This window comes from Limulus polyphemus, unplaced genomic scaffold (genome assembly GCF_000517525.1).
Source record: "Limulus polyphemus unplaced genomic scaffold, Limulus_polyphemus-2.1.2 Scaffold1445, whole genome shotgun sequence".
Classification (NCBI taxonomy): Eukaryota; Metazoa; Arthropoda; class Merostomata; order Xiphosura; family Limulidae; genus Limulus; species Limulus polyphemus.
In genome coordinates this window covers 96644-111268 of record NW_013667055.1, presented here as the reverse complement: position 1 = coordinate 111268, position 14625 = coordinate 96644, and the positions used below count along the sequence as shown (strand labels likewise).

Genomic DNA, 14625 nt, shown 5'->3' with positions numbered 1-14625 from the left:
TCTAGACAGGTTCGCACGAACCGGCTGAATCCCACCACTGACTACTTGCATCATTGACGTAAAATTAATTCTTATTTGAACGATGTTTCTACCGCCCTGCTATGGTCGTCATTACGCTTAACAAGGGCGTTTCATAATATACATTTAAGTAAAGAATTGCATTTATAACAATGTATTCACAATAATGTCAAATTATATATTTTGTTGTATTTTTACATAGGTAAATAGTAATTGTTTAAAAACTTATTCAAATAGTTTTTGGCAACAAAGTTAGAAAAACTACCTCTCTCCAGATAATAATTAAAAATTATTATTTCTTCTAACGTCTCGCCATTGCACCTTCATCAGGACTGATTAGTATAAACAGTTATTGTATCACTAGCCCTGATGATGTCGCAACAGTGAAATGTTGGCTGAAATAAAAGTTGTTGTTTTTTTAATCATTGTCTGTAGAGTATTGTTTGTTTCTTTTAGAGCAAAGCTACGATTGGCTATCTGCTGTATCCACCACGAGGAATCGAATTAAACAGTTTGATTCACATGGCAGTTGTAATTGCATGAAATTAAATGAGAAATTAAGAACTAAAGATTATGGGCGCTATAAACCAAAACTGTGATGTCTGTCATGAGATTTTAATCCAAAAAAAGAAAACAATTTGCCTTTGCCAGTCCTTGTTATTACTTATAAACTCATAACGGAAATTAGCAATCCATGTGTTCGAAGGAAAACGAAGTTTGATAATAAACAAAATTACGACACTTATTAAAAATATTTAGTGATAGCAATAATTGTAGAAACAGTGAATAAAACTGGTTATACAATGGAAATATTGTTAGATGGTTTCCCCCTCTATTGCATGATAATAAGCTGCACCGGAGTAGTCACGTGTTAATAGTTTATATGTGACTGCTGTCATCTAACCAATCAGACAGTACCACATGAGCGTAATACCCATAAAGTAGAGGCACTCATTATTCCAGAAGCAGTAATGTGGTGATTAAACCCGTAATTACAAGTACAATTGTGTATAAATCAAGGTTTTTTTGGCAGATGAGGGCTACTCTATGTCACATGTTGAGGGTGATAGAAGGAAAGCAGCTAGTCAACATCATCTAACAATAACACTTTTTTACCAACAAATAGTGGGATTGATCGTAATATTACAGTGTCCCATGGCAGAAAGGACGAGCATATTCGTCTAAATCCCAGCCTGCATTTTGTGAGTCTAACGCCCTAACCATCAGGCCATGCCAGGCTGGAAGCGTTTAGAAACTCTAAAGGGAGTACATGTTGATAAACAGAATCAGTCAAGGCAAAACGACCATCAGTTTGGTTTGAATTTCGCGCAAAGCTATACGAGGGCTATCTGACGTAGCTGTCCTTAATTTAGCAGTAAAAGGCTAGAGAGAAGGCAGCTAGCCATCACCACCCACGGCCAACTCTTGGGCTACTCTTTTACCAACGAATAGTTGGATTCACTGTCACATTATAATGCCCCTATGGCTGAAAAGGCGAGCATGTTTGGGGGGGGGGGATTCGAACCGGCGATCCTCAGATTGTGAGTCAAGCGCTCTAACTACCTGGCCATTCCGGGCCGCAAAACGACCAAGCTCTTCGGGAATGATCTTATGAGTATGCTCATATGTGATACACAAATCCAATATAGATTTGGTCAATAACCCAGACGTAAGTAGAAATGTGAATGTTACCACTAGAAACAAAGATACACATTAACATGAAGAGGCTTCAATGGATATGTAATTGATTAAAAATCACTGCTTTAAAAAAATTAGTAGTTAAGGTAATACCCTAGACACTGCGCTGATTGGCTGCCTCAGAAAGGAGGGGTAGAGAAGATTACGTCATAGTTTAGTGAAGTGGCACCAGAGAGCGCATTTCTGGTGAGGGATGACATCATACTTAGTGTTACTCACCAGAGGGTGTGTTGCTAGGGGAAGGGGTGACACCATAATTCGATAAGAGAGGGCCTGTTACTATAGGATTACAGTGTTACTAGACATATTGTGTGTGTTTTATAAAGGCAGTGTTTCTATAGGCAAATAGAACAGCATACAGATTTCAACTCGTCTCAACTTATGTTTACAGTTTTTATTTATATATTTAACTGACATCCTTGTGTTATACAAAGGCAGATGGTGTTGCTATAAATGGATAGTTCAATGGGGTGGCGATCTCATCATAGGGTGTCTCAACGTGTCTGAACATGTGATTACGTCAATGTGTGGATTTAATCATATCATAAAAAGCTAAAGTAAAAAAACATTATTTTAACGAAACTATTATAACACTGTTACATATGTTAGTTTTTATGACAAATACAATCTGAATTTATCCATTAATTGAATAAGGCAACTATCAATAATTTAACTTTTCATACATTTTGTTACGTCTCTTATTTATATACCAGTCTACCCTATACCTAGTAAATACTAGAGCATTCGCCAAAGTACAGGATAGTTCTAGAAAGTAGAGGGCGTGAGAATTACATGATCTCGATGACGCAACAATTTACAACTTTCTGTCCTGAATCATTTTATCATACAAAATGTATCATGTTTATAAATATTGAATAAGATAGGTATTACAGCAGATCGTGTTAAGTATAGATATAGTACGCATTTAACGTACTGGTTATAGTTTTCACTACTATATTAAATTTGAATGACATACGTTTTGCATTTCCTGACGTTTTATATGTAAAACATTTGATGTTAACCCATTTCTATATTCAATATATTGTCTAACATCTAATTGCCCAGAAAAAAAATGCTTATTTAAATCTCTAAATAGTATACAATAATTTAAATATTTACCTATTTGTACATATTTTCACAAATCTGTCTGGAGCTTCTTTCTTGCTGATTGAAATTTTATGCATATAGGCTCGATAAGTAATATTCTTACCATTTCGAACAACAATCGTTTACTACAGATAATTTGCTCTTTCAACCTGTTGCTGATGCATCCCAGCTGATGACACGTTGAGTAAGCTTGACCCTTGTGGAAGACCAAGTGATATGTTCACCTAAGGCTAAAACAAGTAATGTTTTCGTTTCTATAAAATTGACAGACAAACCAAAAATAATATGCCCGTATCTTTCAAAACTTCTCTCTACGTACACTAACAAACTTATTAGTTCACTAAAGATCAAATACATTTTTCACAGTGAACAGTTTATAACTAAAAAAAGGGTTGACAATCAATCTTAAAGTGACCTTTAATTATTATTATTTTACACTAGCGTACAGCCCGTCTAAAATGACTGGGTAAGTACTACCATCCCTACCTCATAGTATACCCTAACCTCACATTTCATAGCTAACTGAAATAAATAAATTTGGCGAAATCAAGCTTGACCAATAAAGAGACAGAAAGGTGCAGTCGAGGCAATCAAATGTCAATAAATTCCTTTGTGAGCCAATCAAAATTAAGATCATTCACGAAATGAATTCGTGGCATATTCGTATTGGTAAAGATCAGTTAGATTAACAACTTCTAATGTATAGAAAGGCCAGTGCATTTTGGTAACACTAAGTTGCAACAATGGCTTTTATGGCATGTTGCTTAGTAACAAAAGTATAACCTAAAATTGTTGTTAGTCTATGTACCGAAAGTATAAAATTAAATATATAGATAAGAAAACTGGAAAAATATTTGACCTCTTAATTTAAAGTTTTCGTTGATTAAAGAAGTTTGTTTTTGTTTTTTTAAACGTTGATGATATAACGGGAAATAGCTTAATTCAAAAACGATTTAGGTTTAAAACTAAATTGATATTTTTACTTTCATTATAAATTTTATGCACTTGGCTCTAGGTTAGGTGATCCTACACTACGTCTTTATTTTAGGCTTATTATACCAACATTTACCACACGTATAAGGCTGCTTCCCCGACACTAAAATCGTAATGGGGTGACAATTATCGAACTATTCTATCTCGGTAAATGCACTTTGGCTTTTATGAATCCTCCTACTTCGAGAAATCGAGCGTAAAGTGATACACACTGGCTTTTATATACGTTAGATATTTATTTGTGGAACAAACTCATACGGGATTTGCCAAACTTTCACATAACAGTTTCTAAATGAAAGAACGACCTGAGACGTAACCTAGCGGTTAGCGAATCGGACTGGGATTCTGAGGGTCTTGGATTCAAAACGCGGTGCCGCCAAACGCACTTCGTACTTTCATAATCGGCAAACAGTAATCTAATTATTCTATCTGGATAAATGCATTCTGGCTTTTATATAGCTTAGATTTTATAAATCCAATACATTTAAAATTTATCATTACAATAACAATGTAAAATGATGAACTCAGTGAAAATACAAGAATTTTACATCGACTTTTTCGTTTATAAACTATATTAAAATATCTTACATACTGAACTGAAATGAACAGTTAGTAATATGGACATAATGTACAAAAGTTGTATGAAAGCTCTTCTAGTATTTTATAAACTAAGATGTTTACAGAAATGGTATATTAACCTATCTTGAAGTTTTGTTAATAAATGTTTCAGTATGTGTGATACTTGTTAAGTCTGTAAATTTACTCCCATATATCAATGATAGCATATTGGGCTATGATGAAACATAGAAAATCACAGAACACTGATTTGCAACTGACGATTAATATATATTTGATCTTTCTATAAAGTGTAAGTGAAAACTAATACATTTCATATTACCGAAACATTGTTTCAAAATCTATTTGAGGAAAATATCTGTTTTGAAATAGTTGATAAGCTAGTTTTTCTAAGCCTACAAACTGAAATTTTACTAATTTAATTTGTATTTAATTCTTTATTCGTTAATTTATGTAGTGACGTGACTTTAGTAGGAATTCTCATGATAAATTCAGTGTTTGTTTTCACAAAATGTTACACAAATGAAAAAATATATACACTAACTAAAATAGTAATACGAACATAAGAAGAAAAATTTGTAGGAAAGCTAATTTAGTATTTTATAAGCTCAGATATTTATAGTATAGTAGTGTAATTTGAGGTTATAAGCTGTGTTCATATCTGAAAAATGTATTTGATACTTTGGTAAATTACTAAGTTTAAATGTCAGGGTACATAAAGCAATGTTTTGAAAAATACAGAAATACAATTTCTGGTTTCTCTGTTAGTTCCATAGAAATGAAAGCATTACTTGTTTTAGCCTTAGGCGAACAAATCGCTTGGTCTTCAACAAGGGACAAGCTTTCTCTACTTGCCATCAGCTGGGACGCATCAGCAATAGGTTGAAAGAGCAAACTATCCATATTAAGTGTTCGATTTTCGAAATGGTAAGAACATTACTTATCGAGCCTATATGCATAGTTTTAATCATCAAGAAACATGCTCTAGACAAAGATTTGGGAAAATATCTACAGAAAGATAAATAGATAAATAACTATTTATGTAGATCCTTTAAACTTTAGTGGAGCAAATAAACTTATGAAGCTAAACATGAAATTATTTTATTTTTGAATTATTGTATATTATTTAGAGATTTAAATAAGCATCCTTTTCAGGATGATTAGATGATAGACAATATATTGATTATAGAAATTAATTAACAAGAAGTGTTTTACATATAAAACATCAAAAAATGTAAAAATTAACTCATACAAATTTTATTTAGAAGCAAAAACTGTAATCAGTACACTAAGTGCATCCTAAGTTGATAATTAACATGATCTGCTATACTATCTGTCTCGTTCGATATTTATAAAAACAATACATTATGTATGATAAATCTTTCAGAACAGATAATTGCAAAAGTATGTAAAGTAAATTATTGACCATAATAATTGCCTCATTCAACTAATGGATAAATTCAGATAGTGTGTGTGATAAAAACTAACATATGTAACAAAGTGATAATAATTGTCTCGTTAAAATAATGGTTTTTCTTGTAACTTTTTATGACATATAATTAAATCTAGACATTCATGATTTAATCACATTTTCAGATACATTGAAATGCCCTACGACGAGCTCATCATCCTACTGAACTATCTGTTTATAGAAACACCATCTTCTGTAGCAGTACTAATCTTAGTAACACCGACTGACTAGTAACAATCTCTGTCTTTCTAAAACACATGTCAGTTAAATATATAAATGGAAACTATAAACATAAGTTGATACGAGTTGAAACCTGTATGCAGTCCTATGGAAGTATAGTAACACAATAAAGCTAGAAAGACCATCCACCTTTGTAAAACACATGTTATACAATTAAATATATAAATGAAAACTATAAACATAAGTTGAGACACCTTGAAATCTGTATGCATTCCTACAGAAGTATAATAACACTGTCCACCTACAGAAACACCATCTGCATTTGTAAAACACACACAATATGCCTAGTACCAATGTCCGCCTATAGAACCTTAGTGCCACTACTCACTAATAGAACCCTAGTAACATTGTCCACTTACAGTAATAGGCTCTATAATATCCAACTATGATGTCACCCCCTCCCCTAGCAACACGCCCTCTGGTGAGCAACACTTAGTATGATGTCACTTCTCCCGTAGCAACACGCTCTCTGATGCCGCTTCATGAAATTATGACATCTTCATCTCTACCCCCCATGGCAGCCAATTAGCGCACGGTGCCTAATATATCGGGATAACTACTATAATAAAACCAAAAGGCTGAAATACACATTAGACTTCAAACAATAGGATGACCAAAGGTAAAGGTGAGATATTTTTAAAGATTAATCCAAATTTAAATTGGTTGTCAACAATCAATGACAGTTTATTCGATGGCAAAGAAGAGATTGGTGTCACAGTCAATGTATAGAAGCCAATATTGGAGAATTACACAAAACTGATGGCACTCTGACTGTTGATAGGTAGAAGGAAATTTTTATCCATCATGTCATTCCCTTAGGAACAAGTATCATCAAAACACTTAACCCAAATATATAGAAAATGTTGTGAAAGAATACCATGAAAGAAAAAATATTGTTGGAACACTACTCACAGTCATTGCTTGGTCTGCACGTGTCCTAGTATAAATATTATTAAGGTTGTATGTGTTGTAAGTATGACTGGTAAGTCAAACAGCAGTCAAATCATTTTACTGAATTGTGGAAAATACAGGACATTTCGAAAAATAAATCTCTACCACCCACTGCTAAACTTACGGTTTTATGAAAACCGTGTACTGCTCTGTTTAAAGCAAGCAGCCCCTAGTGGCACGGCGGTAAATCTGAAGGCTTATAACGATAAAAGTAACGTGTTTTGATACCCCTGGTGGGTACAACACAGATACTCCATTGTGTAGCTTTGTGTTTAACTACAAACATATTCTGTTTAAAGCAAATAAAAGTTATAATGCATTGTAAAACTATTCATTTTTATTTTGCGTTTGCTATAACAAAGTATTGTATGTACCCTTTAGCTGCAGTTACTAATTCTTGTAACTCCTGTATAACCTGTGCATTTCCTTAATTATTTCTAATAGTACATATTCAAAAAAAAAAGAAAAGCATTTTTTTAAACAATGATTTTCATAAAAGTTGTTTGATAGCATGTTAATTTTTTCTAATTCATATAATTTTCTCATTTTTTGCAAACTATATCTATGTTATTGCTTCTTTATTCCTTCTACGATAATTAACATTATGTGCAAACTTAAATTATTCAAAATTATCGCTTATGCAGAATGTGATTATTTGGACATCCATGAAATGCATATTTCTTTTCATTTTCGAAAATACTGAGACAGACTTTCCTAAAAAAAAAAAGGTAATCATCTAGCTTGTGGAACTTAGTGCCCTAATATATATAAGTATAATAGTACTGTCTGTTGTATGTCTATGTAACTACTTCGCAGGGTGTTAATGGATCTTCACCAAAACTGGTATGGAGGTTCATTCGGTCCATCCGGGGGAACATACAAATTTTCAGTTTTGCATTTTGCGATTTTTGTTACCACTACTTTGCCCCCTGTTCATGAATCTTCACCAAATTTTACATGAAGGTTTGTTGGGTTCATGCGGAGATACATACACATTTGCGGTTTTACATTTTGTGTTTTGTAGTTTTTACTGTCATTTTTTATAATTACCTATAGGAGAAGCAACTTTTCATGTACTAAGATAACCTTTCATTAATCAATAATTTCCATAATTTCCGTCCAGGGGACGGGTACTCCAGCTAGTTCTTAATAATTTTAAAACTGTGCATGTGAAATAATGATGAACTTTAACCCATTGTACATGAAACTTACCTTGTTTTAGTATCACTTCAACCACTTTAAGTATCCGACCCTATGGAAAAAAGACAGTTTTACAAACTACTTAATTGAAGTGTTTGAAATATATAATACAGGATGAAAACAAATCTTTTCATTAAAAAATTAACAAGTTCTATTTTCTTATAACTAAAATTAAAACAGTAGCAAAACTGGGAAGATATTTTTCCAAAACATCTGTTGCAAATGTGTTTAAAGTACAGTTGATACAGCGTTTTTTTTACCAGAAAAACTGTTGTCATTTATTTTTTATATCATGAAAGTCTGCCTCAAAGAAACGGATTAAGGAAGAAAAAACAATAAAAAACACTTTTTGATCACTAAACACTACGAGAAATTGTACTTAACCAATTATTGCGTTCATTATCTGAACGAAAATGTTTAATTTCGCTACTTTACAAGGAATTACTTGATGATCACTGAAATGTTTATTCTTATAAGTTTAGTGTGTTTGTGACATTCGCGCAAAACTGGGTTATCTACACTGTCTACCCATACAGTGTAGCTTTGAACTGACAGGCTAGAGGGAAGGCAGCTGATCAACAGTACCCACTGTCAACTTTTGGGCTACTCTAATAGAATAGTAGTTTTTGACTGTATCTTATAACGCACTAACAGTCCCAAAGTGCTGATCAAGATTTTTTTCTTTGGTGGTGCCAGGTCATGAATCTAGTCTGGCATGCTAACTACTTAACCATACCCACCCCATTCGTAAAAGTAAAAAATTCAAACAAAGAAAATAACTCAATCAAGTAATATTTTTCAACACTATGCCGTCACTCTTGTATCTTAGTTGGCAATATTCTGAAGATTTTACCTGCCCTCATAGAATTTCACCCTCCAAAAAATAAATAAATATATATATATGTATTAGTCTCTTAAAACTCACTGACTTGCTTGTCGATGTCATTGCTATTCTCAAGACAGTTTTACTCCTCCAAAAATTAATGGAAAATCACGCAAGATAATAAATTAGATCGAAATTTGGTATTTTGTCATAGGATTGTTACTACTGTAGAATTTGTTTCTTCTGATTTTGAAGAGATAGTAGTAAGTAGAGAGTTAGGAGGTAAAATCCCATTAGGTCATCGTTTATTCTGTTCAATATAATTTTATTGTAGAAAATTAAAGCCATTTATTTAGTACAATAACATATATATTTTTTAAATAGAACTTATTACTCCTTAACGTTTATATACTTTACCTGAGAGTCTAGCATGGCTTGGTGAGCACTCGATCCGCAATCTCGGGGTCGTGGGATCGAATCCCATCACCGAACACGCTTGCCATTTCAGCCATGGGGAATTATAACGTGACCGTCAACCCCCCCCCCCCTCTGGTCTATCACTTCAAAATTAAGGACAGCTAGCGCTGATAACCCTCGGGTAGCTTTGCGCGATATATAAAACAAATACTGTACCTGTTCCTGGCGAGCCTCAGAAAAGTCACAAGTTTTGTAGGCTTGAATCACTTTGTGCGATAATGGGGCCATAAAATTGTACGTGGCGCCAATGGCAGCCGTCACACCAAGAGGCAAGGCAGCAAGCATAATCTTTTGAGGATTAAAATATATATTGATCCATTAATAAAGCCATCAGAAATTCTTCTATAATAATTCTGCATATTTCTAGTTTTATCAAAATAAATGATATGAACTTTTACATATGAATTACATAAAAATTGTTGATGCGTAAATCGATATTAAAAATGTTTTTTTTTTTTTTTGTATTTGTTAAGAAGATGAATAGGTGCGTTACTTCATCTGCTCCAAGGAAAAGCTTGAAAGGTTTGCCTTCCAGCTGCTGGCATAAAAATAAATCTCGAAGATCTGTAGACGTATATTTAGCGCCACATAGCGTAGGAATGCGAAGTTTTGCCTCACACAAGAACTGGTCAAGTTTAACTGAAAAATAAAACGTAGGAAAACATTTTTTGTAAGTTCATAACCATGTATTTAAATATTACTTCTATGATAATTAAATAAAAAACATAATGAAAAACAGAACTCTAACTAATGTAAAGTTTTATTTAAAAATGAATAGCAGAGTCAGTAGTTAAAGCAATCATTAATCAGTCGAACACTATATACTTTCCAGAAATAATAACAACTTTCGAAAAAATGAAACGACAAAATTCCGCAGAACCAATGGTTTGTTTTGTTTGTAGCTAAGCACAAAGATACATCATGGCCTATCTGTACTATGCCCACCACGGGTATCGAAACGCGGTTTCTAGCGTTGTAAGTTCGCAGACATACCGCTATGTCACTGAATTAATCCTCTATAATTATCAGGTGTAAGAAATTTCCACTATGATAACATGCAAATACTAGGACTTTACTACAAGATAAAGTCTATGTTTTATATGATTTTTAATGTAATTGACAAGGGAATATGTTTGCAAATTAAGTAATTTGAGATAACGAATGAAAAATCTGAATATTTTTTTATGGGAATCTCTTAATATCGCCTAAAATCATCCAAAATAGTTCTAGAGTGGAAGAAAAAAAGATTCTTATGCTACAAAATAATTACATAGAAAGTCAGATATTAAAGAAAATAATATACGAGATTTTGTTATTATGTATATCTCACAATATTTAGTAACTGTCATAATAAAAAGTAGCTGCGGCTTTACTATGACATATTATTGTGAGGAAAAAACGAATGCTAAAGTTATTGCGGCTAAAAGCATTTTTTTAAGTGTATGTGTATATTACAGCTGGAATCAGTTTCCTATCACTAAATCATGGAGCCGAATAACCTCGTTCCTGTTGATAGATTCAAGCGTAACCACATCAGCCTTGAAACCCAATCAAATGGGGTCTGTTTAAAAAATAAGTATGAAAATGAAAATCCTCAATGTTTTCAAGCGGAATTCAAAACTTGTTGACGACTACCAAACACCTTATTAATACACACGCCTTATAAAGCAATCACAGTTCTGTAAAGAATTTAATACATTAACTAATGTGTTTCCAGGCACGATTTTATGGTTTGGCCTATACTACAAGTAATATACGAAGCTTGTGACCTAACAAGAAAGTATTCTATATCACTGAGACTTAGGAAAGGCTGCAAAGTTCACTTAATAGTTTTCTAGCTATATCGTACATGATCTGTTGAGATCTCTAAGTGTTGTTCATTGTTGAATAAATTAAATACGTCTTACGTCATGGAAATACTTCGTAATATACTTAATAAAAATTATGTCGACTTTTTTTCTTCGTTGTAATCAACACGTATGAGCATTGACTGATACTAATGATAAATATTAACCGAACCTTACTATTTCAATAGGCCCGGCATGGCCAGGTGGTTAGGACGCTCGACTCGCAATCTGAGGGTCGCAGGTTCGTATCACCGTCCCACCAAACATGCTCGCTCTTTCAGCCGTGGGGGCGTTATAATGTGAGTAGCCCAAGAGTTGGCGGTGGGTGGTGATGACTAGCTGCCTTCCCTCTAGTCTTACACTGCTAAATTAGGGACGGCTAGCGCAGATAGCCCTCGTGTAGCTTTGCGCGAAATTCAAAACAAACAAACAAACTATTTCAATAAATATAATATAAAACACTTAACGTACACAATCTATACAACGTAATTAAGATGCAATTTAGTTTACACGATGATAATGAGAAAAAAATTTCCAGTTAGTTTCACTTTTGTTCTTAACCAAATTATTAGTCTGGAATTTATCCTAGTTATTAACGTGCCTGATTTTCTATTTCAGTTTTCAAGGAAATCGGTTATGGCGTTTCAACATTCTTTTTTACAATAAATGTTACACAAAGTAACTCATCTAAAAATCAAATCAGTACTGACATTAACAGGCAGGAAATATCCAAGTTTAAAATTTCAGACGGAAACTTCTAAATTAAAAATAATTTTATTCATTTATAACGGCGATTTTGAAGTCTCACCATTGATCCCAGTGTATGACGGTATATGGTAGTAAAGGAAGGGTGTATTTGGAGCCGCTGATGCAATAGCTGCAAGGTAACTAATCAAATCTCCTGCAATTATATCATAATGTTAAGTAAACTGTCATGACATACCAGATTATTTTTAATCACATCAAAAAAATTAATGTTATTAGTTTTAAGACACCTTTGAAACAATTTATCATTACTTTCATGTATTCTCAATTAATTGTTAAAAACAACATAAGAGATATCTAATTCAAAATCTTAGGCCAAATGTATTACAATTTATTTCGTGAAAAATTTAAAGTAATTAAACTTTAAACGTTAGAAATTATGATGCACAGCTGTTGCTTTTACGAACATAATCATATGTGTAGTCTAAAATTACTAATGATAATAAAGAAAGAGGTGTATACTATTTTCCGACCTCTTATGTTGTACATGCACTTTTCTTGAAACATCATCACAATTTTACGTTGTACAAGACCTGAAGTACAAAACGTTGCGCTTATTATGTTTAATAAATTTATCAAGGGTTTATAACCATTTATCAATTAATATAAAAAAACAGAGTACCTTATAGTAAAACATGAAAAATATAAATCTGTAAATACGAACTGTTTTCAGTTGGCTTGTAATATAAAGGTGGCAGAGAGGCAATAGCTGTTGCTCCGTGCTGTTCAGCATGTCTAGCCTTAAAATACAACAAAAGTTAATTTCAACTAGTTTAATTAGGATTTGTTCCTACTAATAAAACTCTGAAATTATCAAATGTTTATTGTTTAAAGTAAATTCGTATTTATTATTAAGACTGCTGATGCTATCCTCACGAATACATAACACGTATGATTAAATAAATGAAAGTTTTTTATTGAAAATTCACGTTTACATTTTTTCCAAATATATAAATTTTAAAAACAAAGAATATGTTTAAAAAAATTAAGTTTTAACGTATTCTTACCGAACCCATGCTAAATTTATTAAACTTCTGAAACAATAACTTATGCTACATTACAGAAACATGTATATGGAAAATACAGCCATTTTATTTATGAAATAAATTTCAGTCATTCCCCTTTCAAAGTAATAAATGTTTTATTTGTGCATTTAATTATTAAAAACTCCATTTTTCAGTGTACTTAACACCAATCGTACAAACACTGTTTTTATTCATTTCACACAATTGTTGAAATTTGAATTTATTTTCTGAAATTGTGTAAGTTTAAAATAAATACTAGTACTGTACGTCATCTTTTTCCCGAGTATTATGAACATACTTTGAAAAATCTGTACCTTACAACCAATGTTTATTATAAAACATGAATGGCATTTTATAGCATCTATGTATTCAATGTTTAGAATTTGCTGAGATATGAAATGAAAATATTTAAAAACATTACTTAAAAACATTGTTTTGAGTTGAAGTTGACACTGAAACTATTTAAACACTACTTAAGAGTGAAAGTTATAGTAGAATCTGCAAACAAAAAGTCAATCAAAATTATAGTAGAAATTACTTAAACCCTGCTTTCTGAGAAACTTATCGTAAAATCTCTAAGCCTTGAATTAGTTATCATGACAATGATCTAAAGTTGAATTAGAATTAGATTAATTAAAACAAGTATTTGGACTATTCTTAGGTTAATTATTAGGGCAGCTATCAAAACTCGTTTTAGAGTAAACATTTTTATGGCAAACACCTAAATTCTGTCAATTTACTGCAGCGTTTTGCTTATGAAGACAAATAGTTTCATAACTTTACAAAAAGTACAAAATGTTGCTTCGACTATTCTAAAACTTTTCTGGAATGGCACGTACGAGGTAATTCATTTCCTTCACAAGTGACGTTAAACATTACAAGCAACTTAATAATTTTAATAAAATGATTCACATACACACTTACCAGTTCTTTTGCATCATTAATATTACAACCTCCAACTTGCGTAACTATTAGGTCCAATCTAAAGAACATACAGAGTACGGCTACAATACTGGGTAAAACTAAGTTCAAACAAAACTAAATCTGGAATAATGTTAATAAACTATATGAATATGATAGCATACTGATATCAGCTGAGATACTGAAATATGAAACAGATTATTCAAGATTAGTTATCCAACTTTATAACGATACTAATGTTGTATATTATTAGACATCATAAATATAAAAATAGGTTTAAAAACAGATTCTGAAACAAGTCAGGAAAATAATTTTATGTTTGTTATTACTTCTTAAGCACAAACCTACACAGTGAGCAATCTGTGCTCTTCTTACAGCGGGTATCGAAACCAGATTTTTATTGTTATAAGCCCTCAGACTTTCTACTGAGCTATTAAGGAGGAATCACTATATAAGTAGCCAAATCTTCCTAGGAATGACTTTTATCTACAACTAAATGGTGAATTCAGGTTT

General features: G+C 32.3%; 1 protein-coding gene across 1 annotated transcript in view; it reads right to left on the bottom strand.

The window, feature by feature from the left end:
- LOC106463608 (N-acetylneuraminate lyase-like) overlaps positions 1-14625 on the bottom strand; it is a 22205-nt gene that overhangs the window by 1850 nt on the left and 5730 nt on the right. Inside the window, exons 5-10 of the mRNA XM_022391143.1 lie at positions 14116-14173; positions 12831-12906; positions 12210-12302; positions 10048-10193; positions 9711-9842; positions 8267-8306 (exon numbers count right to left, since the gene is read on the bottom strand). Coding sequence (XP_022246851.1) covers positions 8267-8306; positions 9711-9842; positions 10048-10193; positions 12210-12302; positions 12831-12906; positions 14116-14173 — 545 coding nt within the window. The remainder of the gene's footprint in view (positions 1-8266; positions 8307-9710; positions 9843-10047; positions 10194-12209; positions 12303-12830; positions 12907-14115; positions 14174-14625) is intronic.